This window comes from Helicoverpa armigera, chromosome 9, assembly GCF_030705265.1.
Source record: "Helicoverpa armigera isolate CAAS_96S chromosome 9, ASM3070526v1, whole genome shotgun sequence".
NCBI lineage: Eukaryota > Metazoa > Arthropoda > Insecta > Lepidoptera > Noctuidae > Helicoverpa > Helicoverpa armigera.
Genome location: NC_087128.1, coordinates 193,884 through 212,324, shown reverse-complemented (window position 1 = coordinate 212,324; position 18,441 = coordinate 193,884). Strand labels below are relative to the sequence as shown.

The 18,441-nt window shown below is 40.6% G+C and overlaps 1 protein-coding gene across 2 annotated transcripts; it reads left to right on the top strand.

Moving 5' to 3' along the window:
* The first annotated feature begins 208 nt into the window (after positions 1–208).
* On the top strand, positions 209–17,852 carry LOC110379495 (mucin-2). Of its 2 annotated transcripts, none has more exons than XM_064036182.1 (15): positions 209–306; positions 6,623–6,685; positions 6,770–6,832; positions 7,527–7,583; positions 7,713–7,781; positions 8,009–8,065; positions 8,326–8,544; positions 8,654–8,755; positions 8,946–9,167; positions 9,559–9,756; positions 10,789–11,533; positions 11,661–12,073; positions 12,423–12,680; positions 12,825–13,019; positions 16,383–17,852. In XM_064036182.1, the coding sequence occupies exons 1-15, from the start codon at positions 246–248 to the stop codon at positions 17,225–17,227; spliced, it is 3,567 nt and encodes a 1,188-aa protein (XP_063892252.1). In that variant the 5' UTR covers positions 209–245; the 3' UTR covers positions 17,228–17,852. The 2 variants fall into 2 exon arrangements, with proteins under 2 accessions (XP_063892252.1, XP_021194862.3); XM_021339187.3 differs by having other exon boundaries at positions 8,937–9,167.
* The last annotated feature ends 589 nt before the right edge of the window (positions 17,853–18,441 follow it).

The following is an 18,441-nucleotide window of genomic DNA, read 5'->3' as shown; positions in this document are numbered from 1 at the left end:
TTGGCGAGTAGATCAAAAACTTGTGGACAAGAAAAGTGCTTAGAAATCTTCACATATATTGTTTTAAATTTCTGCTGAAACGAAGGAAACCCAGACCATTTTTCCGGTGTATTAAGAGATGACCGGGATCTCGGAGCAGTAGTGCCGGCTCTAGCGGTGCGTGTGCGCAGCGCGCGGTGTGACGAGGCGCGCAGGCGTGCGGCGCGCCAGTGCAGTGCTGTGCTCCGCCGCCGACGCCCGCGAGCATGACTCCCGCGCACCTCGCGCTCGCCGCGGCCGCCGCGCTGCTCGTCTGCGCGCGCGCAGGTCCTTTGTACCTCCATGCAAATCCACCGGTCGACGACCCCAGTGATATATGCGAACGATATTCCGCAGTTTACCTTTTATTATCCTTTTTGCCAAAACGATTAATTTGAAGAGATTCGATGCTGATACTGCCTCAGTTATACTTGATTTATGAATGGTTTCAAAGTTTGCGTTATCGATAGTTCTAACGTGTTTGGACGGGTGCCTGTGTCCATGTGTATGCTGAGTGGTTTAATTGCATTACATAAATATATTTAATTTATCTTTCGGTCGTTTTACGACCATTAATCAAAACATGTTTATTTTTTTCTTCTTAGTGCTAGCAATAAAATTCTTAATCAACTTCATTCAAAATTGTAACGTATTTTCCAATGGTTTTGTCGTAAATAATTTGCGTCCTATCTTTGTATCAATTAAATTAGCATAATTTAGCATAAACCTGTTTGCAGAACCTTCCCTGATTTAATATTGAAGCGATATTATCTCGATAAGGCAAATTTTTGACATGAGCAAAAGTTAAACATCGTCTCTCCTAACCGAAGAGTTCAACGCGCGGTCGAGTGTGCTTTGAACTCGAGTGTTTAATTTGTGTTTTTTTCTTAACTTAACCGTACGAATTTTATGTAAATAGTAATTGGAAACTACTGTGATGTATATTGCACCTGTTTAGGTAATTTATTGACGTAAAATCGGCCAATCATTAGCTTAATTAACCAATATAATTGCGATGCAAATGTAGAATGTTTGCACAATTTCGGCTAATTGTTTTTTAATGATTGCGTGCATTTTTCTCGTTGAGTGACGTAGTTTGCATTGTTATATGGTATTGTTTATAATTGGTGCAGTAGTGAGCTGCTACAGATGGATGTGAGTGGCGGCAGTGTGTCACTGGAGCGGGCACAATGGGAGGCAGGAGCTCATTAGCATCACAAAGGCACATACTCTCACATGGACCCAGTTTTACTTGGACGTCTGTTGTTTTTGGTTTGAAAAGTAGATTTCTTAATTGGAATACAAAAACATAATACTTAACATTTTCTTAGAATCTTATGTATCTTTCAGTCAAAGTTCTATAGAGTGTTTCTGAGCCTAGAAATATAATAGTCAATATACCTTCCCTCCCTGTGATTGAGAGCCTATCGTATTATTTACGCGCTTAATATTTATGTGCCGATATCAGTTGGTTTAAGCTTGACGATCTCCTTATTATACTTTCCGCTTGTCCTTGAGTGGGTGACATTGCGAACTCGTTCAGTGAGCCGCAGCTTTGTCATCCTAAAACTTTTTACATTGGAATATTTCGGATACGCACAGAATCCGAGGTCCCTCGTGAGACCCGCCGTCTATTGTCTGATTGTTTTGATCAAGTTGTTTGAAATCAGAGATCTCAGTTTTACCAAAACCAGGTTTTAAACATACACGCATTGCTATTGTTTATCATATCATATCTGAATTATGAATCGATCCTTTTTTAGAAAACACTGAGTCACCCAAACTTACGCAGAGATACTCGGAATAGGAGAAATCTCTATAGCTATTGTGACTTTTACCTCTAAAAATACCCTCCTATGATGCTACGAAAATAATCCTAAAATAAGGATTTTTAGAATACTTTTTTGAATACCTAAGAATCTTTTATTTGAAACGAAAAATATAATTGTAAAGTTATTGTATATCTCCAAAATAGCAATCAATGCTATGTGGCAGAAAGTTTTGAGACAGTCCCATTATTGTAACTATCTTCATAAACATGAGTAGCAAAGCTCTGTGAACAAGTTGTAAATTAAGGTATTATACATTCGTGGAATCTAACGTCAGCCATTCATAAATAACTTAACGAGGATTTTTGAAGTTTGGCCGCGACTTAATCTATGCTAATGTGAGGGCCCGCTATGTAATCACAATATTACGTCGCCCTCTGCAATCACGCGGGACACTGCATTCTGGACCTTGTGACCTTGAAATAAGAACGATAGGCGTGACACAGGCGTGCCAGGTGACAGGTTATCGGTGGTATACCAGTACGCCAATGAGAAGATACATTGAGTAGGCTCACTGCGCAAACAAACAAATGGAACCAAGAGTAGGTTTCGCTAGAATTGTTGGCGGCTTGCAACAAGTTTTCAGTACCCTCGTGGACCTCTGCCGCCCGCTGATACCTTTAAAAGCGTTTTGCAAAGATGTTGGGCGAGAACCCCTATCTCTGGTCTTTGAAACATTTCAAGGGTTTTTAATTTGCCAGAACTATCTTGAATAAGACTTTTAAGTAGTAATTTATTAATTTTCCCCGGGATTGTTAGTAGAATGTTTTGCCTCTTATTTTAACTTCTAGTTCAATAATTATACTCCTGTTTTGATAGCTATTTGACATGTGGTCCTTCTGTCCGCTGTGCTGCTAGTGCTGTGTGTGCAATGAATGAGCGCCAATACAAACGCGTTCGATGCGCGGGCGCAGCCCCAACCGGAATACGTAATGCGATGCGAGGCGAGTGCCGTTTGTTCGTCACATAGTTTACCTCTCTGCTGTGCCAAGTTCCAGCTTGTTGTCACAATCAACTACAAGCGAATATACGCCAATAAAGCCTTTTCTAGCACTTCCTTTATGTGTTGGAAATGCTCTTTAGTACCTATATAATATTTTTGAACAAAGACACTGCGTTAAGTCTAAGAAAGCTGTTGGGAAAATATTATGATCCTCTATAGATTTTAGACGCGAACTCAAAAACAAAATGTTTTATTACTTTCCTTATATGATACAGTATTGTGTTGTAACCTGCCCGTAGACTGGTGAAGCGAATTTTATTACGTTATACAGATTGAAATAAATTAAAGGGAAGTCCCACCAGGCTCTTTATAAATGTTACATTCAGATTAAAGGCGAGCGCTCGGTACAATTTTCAGTCTGTTGCAAAAAATTAAACGGAGATAAAGACTCCGCAAAAAAGTTAATTCAATAGTTGCTTGTATATTGTATGATAGTAAGTTAGTTCGGCTAAATGTAATCAGCAATATAATTTAATGAGTGGCTACAAAAAGTGCGGTACAGTTACCGGCGATTGTAGTCGGACCGCGAAGACTGATACAGATCTAGTTGTGAGACAATGGTCAGACCATCTCGGATGGGTCGCAATTACAGACCTCAGGGCTGCCATGCGCTTACATTGTTCTTGCGGACCGAAAAATATTAATTAATGACCCTACGGGATGTGATTACGATTAAATAAAAACTTAATCGTCAGTATACAACTTTTCAACACTCCTGAAAGAAAACCTACTGTTCTTAAATTTTATTAAGGCTCGATCGAAGATTCTGCGCAAAACCTTTAGTTTTTCGTCATTATCCTTATTTAAGTGTTCCAGTTCAGTCAGCATAATGGTGTAGGCTAGCAATTATAAGCTTGTGTCTAGCAGCCCTGCAAGCGAACCGTCTGTCTGTCTGCGCGCCCGGTTCAGTTCCCATCGCGCCACCATGGGAACCCCCATTGTCTGCAACTACAGTTATGACTGTCTTACCATAGCGCTGTGAACTTGTTTCTGACCAACAGAATACAACTGCTTACAATAACAATTTGCCACAGAATTTATAATTACCTACTACACACAACACTAACTAGTGCTATTGTTTATTTAAATATTGTGTTGAGATCAACTGTTGCAGTTTCAATATTATTGTAGATACACTCATGTAGTGATGTTTACATGTTTATATCTGTACTGATAGATATTATTATGAGGAAAAAATTTATTTTTGTTTATTATGTTTGTTTGCTTGTAAAGGATAAACTCTAAAACTGCTGGACCGGTATTAAGAATTCTGTCATCATTAGAAAGCTACAATCAGCGAGCAACATAGTTATATTTTATCCCGGTATGGGGAGGAGTTCCACGGAACCCCGGAAGAAACCACGGAAAAGCAACTAGTACTTATGTAACGAATACCTCTGTTCACGACAGGTACATTTTTCGACATTACAATTATTTCCTTAGTCATGTTTCAGTGTTTGTAAGTTATAGCTCGCAATTAAAGTTATACATGGATTATATTCAAATCTGTTAGTGATAACATCAACATTTTTTTTTTTACTGTAGCTAGTCAATCTTTTTAACTGCGTTTCGCCCTGAAAATTAGAATTGTTGAGTAGATAACTGTACGCTTCACTCTTGGTATCACATTACCTTTGACTAGCGACTGTGACGACCATGGGAAAGTTTGCTCACTTCGTCATAATGCTGGGAAACACGAAAACTTCACCGAATTCGATGAGAAATGGTACAGAGACGAATCATTTGGAACCTAAACTATATTACTTATTCACTTTTGTATGACTTGTATGACTCGCACGACACACTTCTAAATAATAGAAAATTAGATGACTTTAAAATATCTATTGTGTTTTTTTTTTGTCTTGGAGAACTTATGACTTGCCATAATGAAGTAAAAAGGCTTTATGTGTAGCTAGCATCTCAACTCTATTTGTGCCATTCCATTATGATAGGTGTGTATACTCGTATGTATTCACAATTCCTGTCAGTGTTATCGGGCGCACATAACCGCGAAGGCAGCGTAGCGTATTATTAGCTGCAACACGTTTCGCGAAGATCAGGGTTAGGGTCAGAGGACCACCCACGTACCTGAATGAGCACTCGCGCACGCCTGCCGACTGCCTGGCGCGGCATACACATACATACACCATGCTTAGAACACTTGATCATTGAATAAACGACCGGTTTCTTGTTACAATTGCTGTCTTTTTTTATTTGGAGATTGTTAAGCATAGTATAATTGCAATTTAACTTGATTAATAATTTCTTTCAAAATAAAATCTACCCGCGTACATAAAAGAGGTATCGCTCCTAAATGTAAGTGGTTAATCTGAATTTAAGTGGTTACTGCAGCACCCGCCTCACCGCAGAGTGATTCATGTGAAGGGATTGCAGACGTGAAATTACTCTCTTGGGACCCGCGCCTAGGGACTCGACCTCACACGTAAATTACCTACTGCCTCCTCACAATGGATTCCATGTTAAATTTATCAGTCGAAACTTACTACATGAGCTACTCAGCTGCTTACTACAAGTGTGGTAATTGTGTACCAATGATGTAATGTTGATTTTGATTCAATACAATGGTAATCATTAGTTAGATGCAACAGCCTAGCTATTGTCTTGTTGATCCAATTTGGATCTGATATAAGGATGCCGTTGATAATATTTTATATAAGCATGTTTTGTTCACTTTTCTTGTTCTACGCATGTTGACATAATATAATTAGTGTTTACGGATGTGGAAAATAATAGATATATGACGGAATATTCAGCGGTAACGTCAATTATTATCGAATTACCGATTTCAGAAGTGATTTTTTAAAAGGAGCAATTCAGGCGTATCTAAATCAAATAGCAATAGATTCGGACAGTTCGTTTGTAGCGTGTAATGCGAGAGCACCTCGCTGGCTGGTGACGGATGGAGCTGCAATAAAGTCGGGTCGTGAGTAGGCGCTCCGTGGGCGGCTCATTGACGCGAGGGTTCCCACGCGGTTCCTCTCCGGACAGGTTCTGCGATGGCAGACATCTCGCGGCGCGTATTGTCATGCCTCTGTTTTCACAGCCGAGGGTCACTGCCTCCTTTATATTTAGACACAGATTTGTTACGTGCGCTAAATTGCCTGTGTCCGTAATCGTCTAGATTTTATTGACGTAGCTATGCTCAGTATAGAAGGATTGTATACTGTTGTTTTTTTTTCTAAGATCACGGGACAATCTAAGAGCCTGATATTAACTAAACATTGGCTTAATTGCATTTTATAGATAAAGAAAATATTATTTGGGATTATTTTAAAGTCCGTAAATAATAGCTATGAATTAAAATAATATAATTTAGATTTTCGAATGTTATCAGTAACGTAGTAAATAAGTATTGTAATGTTTAGTATGAATATTAAAACTCGCAATAGATCAAGGAATGAAAGATTGTCGATACTGAAGGCGCGGGTATCAGTGTAGCGGCCGCGCGACTGGTCTTGGTTTTTATTGCAGGCGTCGTGCCGCGCATGCGCGATACAACTTTACCCCTGCACCTGTGTGTGTCTGCAGACTCAATGATTTGTATGTGAGAGGAGAGAGATGGCTGTCACCGTGAATATCACGCGAATAGGAAAATGTATGCAAGGTTATAATACAATTGCATAAGTAAATTAAGTAACTTATAAGTAAACTGTAGTCCTTATCTTCGCAAATCACTGGCGTCTTCAATTTGGTGAGATTTTTAATGTTTTTCTACTTTAGAACTTTGCACTCATTGATGAACTTTTTTCAGATTTAGACGAAATAAATATGAGCTTGAAGATGTTCCCAAGTATCTTACAGGACAGTACATATGGTGAGTAATAAGACAGAGTCAGGTTTTGAGGACTTTTGTTCGGTGAAGCAGCTTTGTGTGTTCATGAAATAATTTACTTTTCAGATACGCAAAGAGAACGCGATTCAGAGAACGTCCTGGCTAATGAACCGAAAGAAATCGTATACAGTGAGTGTCATATATTAACTAAAAACCGTTTATTATGATCGAAATTTAATTATTTTCAACAGTATATGCAAATGCGTAACGCATGTTTATTTGCAAGGATTAAAAAGTTCTTAATCCCTACTAACAGTGGCGGATCTACCGTAGTTTGTACTGTGGCCACCTTCTCTGTATATTCAATTATGTATTCTTTTATCTAATCCCCTTAAGTATTCCCTTTAAAAGTACTCTCTTCATTTACGGAGACTATGCACTCTTCTATACGTCAATAGTCAATTGTTTATGGGCATTCCATATGTTATACAGGAGGTATGTACATTTTATAAGGTGGACACAATACGGACCCGGCAGCACACAACTTAGAGATAATGGACATTTATGCAGTAGCTTACTTCTAAAATTATAATTTTTAATGTGTCCTTTATACAGAGTGAGTCGTACCTAATCACATTAAATTAAATACGTTAATATACTGGTAAATATATGTCAATTAGCACAAAGAAAAAAAATAAAATACGTAAAAAATGTTTAAAGTAAATAGAATAAAAATGTGAGAGAATTAGAACACAATATAAGAGTTAGTCATTAGAAACAACTGAAATTCTCCCTTGAACATTACAGTCGAAAGTCATTTGCTAGTCTTTGGTCAGATGAAGTTGGTTGTATTTCTTTTACTATATAACACAACTATTTTCAGGTGCGCTGAAAGATGGGAAGCTGCATAAATTGTTTCCACACGAAGACAAAGTCATTAGTGAGTATAGTTTAGGATTTAATCAATATTGAAAGAATCAATTTAGCAACAATATTACAATGTTAAGCGTAATCAACATAAAGTTAATTGTAAATAAACGTCGATAATATTCAGACAATTTGTTTTCAGGCTCACAAATACAGAAGTTCAGCGTCCCTCAGAGTATAGTGACGAGTGGGCGCCAAGCTAAGACATATAGTGAGTACGATTATATATTCTTAATACTTTAAAGCTGAAGACTTTACTTGTCCGGTGGGATGCGGGTTATAATTAATAAAGAAAAGAAAACGATTTCGTAAATACTGAAAGAAATACTTCACGCTCTAGAAATTCATGGCTTGGGCTCTACTACGAGTATCATTATCACTCCATAATAATTCAATCATTATATTTTGTGCTAAAAAAAATATTTGATTATTTTTCAGAACCAAAGGATAGAGTTACTGTATCAACAAAGACTCTTCACAATGACAAAGCTGTCTGTGAGTATTCAAACTATTCTTACCGATAATCCCCACCGATTTCAACTGTATAATGAATACGCACGCAAACACCAATTGTTATATCATAACTTAGTATAAACTTACAAAGTAGCCCCTACATTTCCCGTAAGGTGAAGTTATCTCATGCTAGAATAAAAAAAAAATGCCAGAAGAGTGTCTAGTCCAGATATTGTCAAAAATATTTAGATACAAAAAGCAGTTAATTGCATGCAGTGATTGTATACATTTTATTTGTGTAGCGGGTGGGACGGAGCTGCCGCGCGGCTGCCTGTACGAGGGGCGCTGGCACAAGGAGGGCGGCGTGGTGGGCACGCGCGAGGACTGCCTGCGCTGCGTGTGCGCGCGCGGCGCGCTGTCGTGCCGCCGCCGCGCCTGCGCGCCGCTGCCCGACCCGCTGCCGCCGCGCTGTCACGTGCGCCATCGCCGCGGCGCCTGCTGCCCCGAGCTGCACTGCCCTGGTACCCACCAACAACATAACACAATCATATTCTACATATTTCCTTGATTGCCATGTTACAATTTTTCAAAGAAACAGTTCTTTATAACAAGAATTATGAATCTTCCCAGACGGAGTGAAGCTTATGGAGCACGGAGCAGTGGCGAGATTCGAAACTGAGACCGAGACCGAGGCAGTGCCTTCAACGGCAACACCGGCTTCCGTCAGCAATGGTAGGCTTCCTCAATCACTTACCAGGTTAACTTTAAAATCATCGTACATTAATGAATCATTTAAAACTTGACTCGCTATGAAAACACACTTGAAAGTGAAGCACATGCAGTAGATATGTTTAGAATGTGTGTGGCAGTGTGTTGGCCGTGGTGGCATCGCTGACGTCTGATGACACTGGAGTGTTCCCAGCGTGCGTGGAGGGCGGCAGCGTGTTCGCGGCGGGGTCGGCGCTGGAGTCGCGCGTGGCGTGCGAGCAGTGCTTCTGCCTGCGCGGCGCGCGGCGCTGCGTGCGGCCGTCGTGCCTGCCGCCGCCGCCGCACTGCGCGCCGCGCCCCGCGCCCGGCGCCTGCTGTCCGCAGCGCTACTACTGCGACTCCGCCACCAAGCCCTACCTGAACCGCAATCACTACGGTCAGAACTACTTCTTTTGACCTTTCATCATACTGCTTGTTTTCCATTAAGCAGTGAAAAAAAATTAAATTGGTCGTCCAGAATCTTTAACAGAACATTTCTGCATCATCAGTATTCTTTTTTTTTCTTTTTTTATCCGTCCTAAAATCAGCAAAATATTTTTTTAAATAATTTCGCACTGAATAAAATTCATTCCTGTATAATAAAAAGTACATAAACCCTTTATACTAGTAATTCCTAATACCAGTGTATCAGAATACCTGTGCGTATTCTTGTTGAAGACCTAAGTAAATAATATATCTTCTCCGTTTTCTTCCCGCCCTATTTCCAAGCTTTTTTTTCCATTCTAAGTCCTTATGTATAAGAAAATAAAAATGTCTTCGTTCACCAGATTGCCAAGTAGACGGGATACTGGTAACCGAAGGGTCCCCAGTGCCCTCGCACAGCAACTGCTCCGCGTGCTTCTGCCTGCGCGGGGAGGTGCGCTGCCAGGCGCTGGGCTGCGCGCCGGCGCTGGCCGGCTGCCGGCCGCTGCTGGCGCCCGGCGAGTGCTGCGCCAACCAGTACATCTGCGACCACGACGACCCAGGTAGGTGCTGCTGTACAGTCCTGCAATCACACTTAAGAGTGATCTGGTTAGTGTGAAGCATCGACCATCTTTTGCGTGCATTAATAACCACACCTGGTCACGAATTGCCGAAACTGTGAAATAACGACATTTGAAGGAGTCATGTTGGTACTTGCCAGATGACGAACCCGCTACCAGCAGCTTAAGAAGCGCGTCCGCTAAGCTCGGCGCCGCCACCACTCTCATATGGACGCTTTTAATATTAAACGGTAATTAGGGCGCTTTTTGTACTTCTTGAGCTTATTTTGTGATTTGCCTAATTTTGTAACGCAGATAAAAACATGAATATCGTCGCATTACATTTAAATTTTGTTTTGATGAAGACGTACTTACGTATAGAAGACATAAATAGGTATAAAATTAAGCCAACAAAAATATTCAATTTTTGATTCAGTGGTTTTCAAGAGTAAGAAGCTGATGAAATGCTTTTTTACCGATCTCATTTTTTTTTTCAAATTCATTGAGTTCTCTCCAGACTAAGTATTAGATGATCGGAATGTTATGGTCCAATTGTCGTTCAATCATTATTTATATTTGTACTCAGTCGCGAGAGCGTCCCTCGTTATAAGCGAGCAAGGTGACCCAATAGAAAAGCCGACTAAAGATGTTGTGAAAAAGAACGCGCCAAGTCGAAGAATTAGGTAGAAGTATAGTAATCTATTTAAAATAGATTTATTTAAATATTGGAATTTGTGTGCTTTGGCTAAACACAAAATGCACTCATGCGATATAATTCATCGTAAACAAGTAGATAATCCGATCACCGAACAAATACGAAATGGTGGTGATATTCAACCCATATTGCCCACAGCCACTTACCGCACTCAATAATGTCTAATAGCACTTATCACGAGCATTTGATAATACATGAATGTTTGTATACTATATACTCAACCTCAGGCATACCAATGTGCCAAAAAGCTGGTAGTAATTATGGACTTTCCAATCATCGAATACTAAAATCAGAATAATAACTGTCATTATTAATTCCAGGACATCAGTCATCCGCCATAATGGATCCGGAAAACTCGCAATCTTCTATGAGGTACGACGAGAGAACATTCCACTCTTCCCAAAAAAGCAAGCTAGAAAGTACAACAAAGAAGACCAAAACGAGTCTATACTCTTTAAAACACACATCTTTCGCATCAGCCACTAAGAATCACCTAATAACAACTACCAAGGTTAAAAGAAAAACCGACGAACCTTTAAGATCTAGTGAAGCACAATCTCAAAAAACTAATACTGCATCTACTAATACGACGTCAAGTCAGATGACTGATGATCGAGAATTTGACGACGAGGATGAAGACGAACCCGATGATGCAACAGAACAACCTGAAGGTAGCGTCAAAATAGTCATCAACGGAACCATAAATTGCACAGCTGAACTGTCATCGACATCCTTACCTCTGAGCGTTACTGCTAACGACACCGACGTAGAGTTGGAGGTGATGCCCAGAGTACCGATCATTGAGGTGGATGCACAAACCTATTCACCCAACGATATTATAACCGATAGGAATGTCAACGATGGTTTTGATGACAGTGATACTTTTACGATTAACGTGACGAGCTCTTTGATGACTAATACCAGTCACTCGACCTCCAGGCCAATTGTCACTGGCCCCAAAATACCAATCCTCTCTGAATCACTCAGCAGTTCCAAGAAGAAAAAGGGAGAATATGATTACGACTACACTGAGCCGACACTGCCACCATCGTTGCCGAACTTGAAGTAAGTTTTAACAGATCATGGAAATCAATATCATGTGATTAATCTTTGAGATCGAATCATGAGATCGAATTCATGTACAATATTTTTGTTGGGGTTCTTTTGTTTTCATATATTTTCCTCTTCACAGGATAATTCCATTCGTAGCTGCTGACGCGGTGGTTGATAATGAGCCAGTAAAAGACACCATCTCGTATCCAATTTTGGAGAGAGGAGAGAAATTCCCCGTGTACTACCCGACAGCTGAAACTGAGGATTCTACGTTTCCTAGTAAACGAGAGAGTGTCTTCGAACCAACGCAGTACCCCGTCTTTGTACTCGGCAAAGAAGAACCGTCATACCCTCCCATCAGTCACAAATTAGATCCGAAAACAGACCGATACCCTGAGAACAGCGGTCTGAGTGTTCAGGAGTACACAGTGTCCGCTTCACTGGGGCATGGATCCGATGTGAAGGGTGTAACGAAGGCGCCGACTACCAGTACCACTTTTGCTGTTGAGACTCCAGCGATGAACTTATTCTCTCCACCATTAGAAACCGAAGGTAGTGCCAATTTTGTAATATATCATTTTTAAACTAAAATTCTTAGCTTTTTATTTACGAACTACTATTCACTTAAATAATATTTATTTAGACATATTTTACAAATAAAACCAAGACAAACTTATCACTGTACAATTAAGGCACCTGCATGTCGTGTGCGAATGCGCGTGTTCGTTATTGGCAAGTACCAAAGTGGCCTTCTAATGCATGTTCAACACCTCTGACATTGCAATGACTGACACTGTTGAATGGTTCGCCTACTCCCCTCAAACATGGTGATCGATGCTTTGCATTATCTATATATTTGAAGAAGCCTGTGCCCAATGGTAATGTGCCCAATTATTTTCAGGTGGTTTCATCCCGAAGGGTTCTGGTGTCATCGACGAATTCTTCACGGTGTTCTCCAGTACGCTGCCCACCCCGGCCAGTACCCCGGTCAATACCCCGGTCAATACCCCGGTCAATACTCCTGCCATTACCCCGGCCATTACCCCGGCCAATACCCCGGCCTATACCCCGGTTTATACCCCGGCCAATACGCCGGCTATACCTCATCTCACTACGTCCATGCAATTAAATGTGCATAGAGTACACCAAACGATTGAAGGTGAGGCTTTTATTGTTAACTGTGCTTTAAGTAGGTGATCTAGTTTTTATTGTTTTTGAATGAAACCCAATAGAGATCAGAATCATATCGTTCGTGAATGTAGTCGGTGTAGCATAATGATCGTTGATGTACAATGGTTTGCAGGCGAGTGCATCGCGAAGGACGGGCGGCGCGTGCTGGGCGGGCAGTCCATCGTGATGGGCTGCCAGCTGTGCACGTGCTCGTGGGTGGAGCTGGTGTGCGAGCGCCGGCCGTGCCCCGAGCGGCCGGGCTGCCGCCGCCTGCCGCCCGGCAACCACTCGCTAGACCCCTGCTGCGGGGACTTTGACTGCCATGCAGGTAAAGTCTTACGGTAATTATTATTATGAATTTATCCAATTAGCTGCTGTGGTAACATTTCCATTAATTATTACCTTACAAGTATTTTTGTCTCTATCAGAATAAATGTATATCCTTTTTAACAAGTACTTACAACTCTCTCAAGTTTATACAAGCAAGGTACTGTAATTCGTTTATTCATTAACTAGCTGTTGCCCGCAACTTCGTCTGCGTGGGCAATATAGAATAGTCAAAATACTACTTATCCCGTAGGTGCATTCTTTCACGTGACAGTATAATTAGGATAAGCACTTAGCAGTCGCACAGATTCATTGATCAAGGTTGTGTTGTGGATGTGACCATTTATCTAAACAAAAGAAGTAAAGTTTGTGACGTTGTGAATATCTCTGGATCCAGTCAGCCAATTTGGAAAATTATTACGTATGGTGCGTAAGTAATTTTCACAGGAAACAGTTATAATTTATGTCTATATGCTTTGAGTCTGACAAAGCTGTCATTTGTACATTTTCTGCAGCTGCTGCGACTAATCAGAAGCCAGAAAGTCTGTCAGTCTTACCATGGATATCGTCCTGTGTAGTTGACTGGATTGAAGATAGGTAGATAGGTAGTCGCTCCAAGCAAAATATTGGTACTCAAACAGATTCGGTGACTGGAAGCCAACACCAACATAGTTGGGGAATAGCTGGATGGATGATAAAATGAGTCATCATCATCAACAGGCGCATAGGGTAGGATAGTTTCACTACTGGGGAGAAACACTTGTATGACGGGGATTTTCTGTGCACTTACTCACTATGGTAAGGCTGACCCCACATTAGGCGTGCGCGATCCTCGGGCGTGTGAGTAGCGCGGGCGTCGCGAGCACGCTGCATGAACGTCGCGTTTTGCTGCCCTGCGGCATGTGTGAAGAGTGCAAGCGACGCGCTCGCGGCGAGCACGCGGCGCTCGAGTTGCGTTCTTACCCCTTCGCCCGCTATCCCCGCCGCCCGCTAAACGCCTTAGCAGTTAAACGTCAAGGAGAGCGGCAGCAAAACGCGACGCTCACGCAGAGCGCCCCAGGATCGCGCACGCCTAATGTGGGGGAGGCCTAAGCCGGCACTCCACCGAAATGTTTGCATTAGTTCACGAATAGGCAAAATGTACGTATATGTGAGAGTCCACTTCATGTGTTCGTACTTGAAACCTGCAGTTTTGCCAAGATTTTCAAAATGTACGCTTGCAATTTGTCATTTCTTGGTGGAGCCAGCAAATCAAAAGAAACATAAGTGTTGTATACTGTGCGTCAGTACCGCACACCGGGAAAATTTCGCTCTTGCGGAGGACGTTTATATACCATATTTTGTGTCACACGTAAACAGGACGACAGTAAGTATCCACCGAAACACTTTCAAAAATCTGATGAACGAACAAATCAGACCTGACTTGGTCACCTGGGGCCAATCAGAGCTCTATGAAGCGGTCATATGCTTTGGCTCCTACTGTTATTGTGGTTTCTGAAAATTTATTCACCTCATTCAACGATGAATGTAATTCTGATGGTACTATTAAGAACACTTGCTTAGCGCAGAAGCTGACGTTGGCAGGTCGACTCTTTTGACTTCTCGAATAGGATACCATTGGTTTTTGTGCAATGCACACCTGCAATGCATGCTGGATTAGGATAGGATACAGGTGGATAGGATTTGCAATAGAAAACAATTCTGTCTTTGTGATTGAATGACATCAAACGTAGTTTTATATAAAAGGTGTTTTTTTAGACTTGGCTCGGGTCTTACTGAGACTGTTCGTAATCGTGACCAGTGTATTTGCGATCAGAAGTTGAAAGTAAGCATGTCTCTGATATGCGACGCGCAATTTGTACGTTTTCAGATGCATAAAGCATTTTACGTGTGTATGGTATTAAATTGAGAAAGCTCCCATTTCTTATCTGCGCTTTGTATCTGGGCTTGTTCTTAAAGCTACAGAATCCTGCACTATCTACCTACCTCACGCTTAGCAGCGCTTGCGAGAGACAGATCCTCATTTCTTCTAGGATTAAGTTTACACATTTTGCATCAGAAAAAATAATTAAGGTCTACTTAATACTACTCACTCAAAGTAATTTGTTTTAAGGCCACCACATTAGTGGAAGATAAGCTAAACTATGTTTATGAAAAAATCCTGATATGAACTCCATCTGTAACTTTAAATGATAATTAATTGTTATACTAAAGTCGTCATTTTTGACATAATGTTCAAAAAATAATTTAGATGGCACCGTTTTAAATTTGGCTGAGAACTATTAATTTTCCTTTCATCAAGGTAATAATTATAATTGGATTTTGATGTGGCACGGCAAACTGACAAACACTATTGAAATGTCTATCAAAAAATTACACTACGTGTTAAAATATGGTGAATTACGGGAAATACACAACTCCATCTGTTGAAATAATAATCCTCTATAAAGAATGTATGGTAATTTATTGTCATTTACCACCTCGCTCCTTTGACAAATTTTATGTATTTTATTTAACACAGATTACCACAGATGGAGCTACTTTAACCTTGGCTAAACAAAATTTTCATATTTTTTTTTTCCGAAGTTACTTATGAAGGTGTGATTTTCTGTGTAAAGGTTAATAATAGGCCGATCAACTAATATAAGTACAACATTCAAATGTACAGTTTTGAAAAACAGATTGCGTGTCGTAATATTTTACATCTTGAATTCACAAAACTAATCATATCTTTTGATAGAGTGAATCGATTTCGATGAAACAAAAACTAAGTAATATCCCAAGTCACGTAGAATTTTTGTATATAAGCATTGTCTGCATTGAATTCGTAGATTTTACGTGAATCCCGAACGAACAAACAGATAAACAGACAAACAGACAAACAGACAAACAGACAAAAATGACAAAAATGATGGAAATGGGTTCTGTTAGTTATCCTTTAACATGCTGGCTATTTTTTTGACAATTTCTTCAATGTACAAAAATTACTTTTCTACAGATTTATTATATGTATAGATTATTTTTACCAATTTAAAATATGTGTTGCAGCTATCAGTTATCTTTATACCAATACATACCTTTTGATTATTAACCACTTTCCTTCAAATCTGAATTGAAATTGTTCATTGAAATAATTTTTATTTCATTTGGTAATTTTATAGTTTTGTTACGATAAATTAATTGCAATAATTTGTCAATTTACATAATTTGTATAGCTCTTAACAATAACAATGTAAAATTATGACTTATGATTACCTGAAATAAATATATAGGTATATATATATATATATATTAATATAAATGTAATTGTTTCTTTATATTTATTTCTAGATCAACCTGTCAACAGAGTTTTATTTATTTGCAGAAAACCACACTTCCACCGGCGTAACTCTTGAAAAAGACAACAAGAGAAACCAAACCGAAGTAGAAGTTGACAAGCACGACTCCTCTGCGGTCATTGTAAACAATATGACTAACCCAGAGCAACAGATAGCCACAAATACTCCAAGAGTATCTGCTGAGAAGGTACCTACTCCTACTGGTGGTGTTACTAGCACGACTGCCCCCACGCGCAGCACCGCCAATCTTCCAAAGCGGACCACCACGCCCGTGCCAAGTAAACAAGCAGATAACAGTCCACACGAAAGTGAAGAAGAAGAGGATGAGGGATTCTCTTTCGGTAGCGTACTGAAGCTTTTACTTAGCGATAGCTATGAAACAACAACCATCTCCACAAGGAAGTCCACTAGCAGACCTCCAACGCGGTCCCCCTTGCCTACAGTGCCCATTCTCTGGCCCGTGACCAGGACACCTCTCCCCGAGACTTTCTTTAAACCTGTCCCACCACCGAATTATGAGTTTCCCTCAAAAATGAACACTGTTGATCGGATAGATCACCTAGTACTGGGAGAAGCGACTGCCATCAAACGAACAACACAGCGTCCGATGACTGTCGCCACGGAGCGGAGGCAGGTCATCGTGCAGGAGGAGCCTGTTCCGTTCACGTCCGTGTCTGCTGGACGGCCGCGGCCTCCCAGCCTGGGAGTGCTGCCGGGGCCTGCTGTCGGCCCGGGCCTGCTCAAGCTGGCCGGCTGCAACATCTACGGGAGGATGTACAGAGTCGGCAGGATCATCACAGAGCTGTCGACTCCTTGCCAGGAGTGCTGGTGCACGGAGCTGGGCGTCCAGTGCAAGCCGCTGGACTGCTGAGGGTCAAACAATATGCATTTACTGTACAGCGTGTGATTGAGCGGTTGGTTATACAATAGCTCGGGGAATAGACTCTCACTACTGGACGTGGTCGGACCCTGAATCCTTACAAATTGTTATGTACTTGTGTAAATTTAAGTTATGTGTGATCTTGTTGAGCCTATTAGACTTATATTAAATTATGAACGTGAAATCGACCAATGCACATCAGTAAATTAATACGAGTAGGTTTAAATTGTCGGAAATAATCGATGCCCGGTAGTGACTGTTTGTATTCTTGCATGAGCCCTAGGTAAAATATTTATTTATACAGAATGGCCGGCAATGATCTCATACGACATAGACTATCATAGACGTGAATTATATTAGTTTCGGGAGAAGTGCATGCCGGCGTGCTTGGTGCGTGCCTGCAGCATCGCGCTCCGGTGCACGCACTGCTCAGCACGCGCCGACGCGCCGGCGACTGCGCCTCACAGACCGAAGTGCATTAACAACGTTAACATCGTAGTAGAAAGGGTGGCATCGATGTACTTAAGACTCGTAGTTCTAGATTTATATGACAGTAAATATAATGTCTAGCGTTAGCATAGCAAATAAATATTATTAAATTTGGTTTTTGCATTTATTATTGTTGTTGTTCGTATTGCTCTTCTAGGTATTTACCCATTATTATTATATTTAAGATTGAAATTATTTTTGGGTTTTAAATAAAAACGACAGAATATGGAAATGAACTTTTATAGGATCACAATTATCACAAAGCGATACACAGGACATTTGCTGGAATATTTGTAGAAAATTTCATTATATTCATTTTAACATTAAAAAACATCAATCAAAATACAATATCCAAAAACAATTGTCTGTCAAAGATTTTTATCAGTTATTCACATATTTTTTCATGATTTATCTTAATTATTGATATGTTATAGTGACCCTTCCTCGCAAACGCAAGTAGAGGCAGGTATCTCTGTGACGGACTCGTTCATCTGTGTTTCACCACAACCTAGTGTAACGCTGACCACACGCCGTGGTCCGCAAGATTGGATAGCTCACTGCACTAATTTGTTACACAGTTCATATGTATTGATATCCCAGCAATTCGATCAATAGTTAGAGTCAATCGTAAGTATTCTCACGATGGAGGGTCGTTGTCACTACTGCCTTGTTAGACCTATCACTAATTAGTATAGACTCAGTCGCAATATAAGGGG

Excerpts from the sequence above, each read along its gene's own strand:
- LOC110379495 (XM_021339187.3), top strand. The coding sequence starts at position 246 with ATGACTCCCGCGCACCTCGCGCTCGCCGCGGCCGCCGCGCTGCTCGTC. Across the intron at positions 8,756-8,936 it reads ACCGGCTTCCGTCAGCAATG|TGTTCCCAGCGTGCGTGGAG; the intron begins GTAGGCTTCCTC and ends ATGACACTGGAG. Across the intron at positions 12,681-12,824 it reads AGTACACCAAACGATTGAAG|GCGAGTGCATCGCGAAGGAC; the intron begins GTGAGGCTTTTA and ends AATGGTTTGCAG.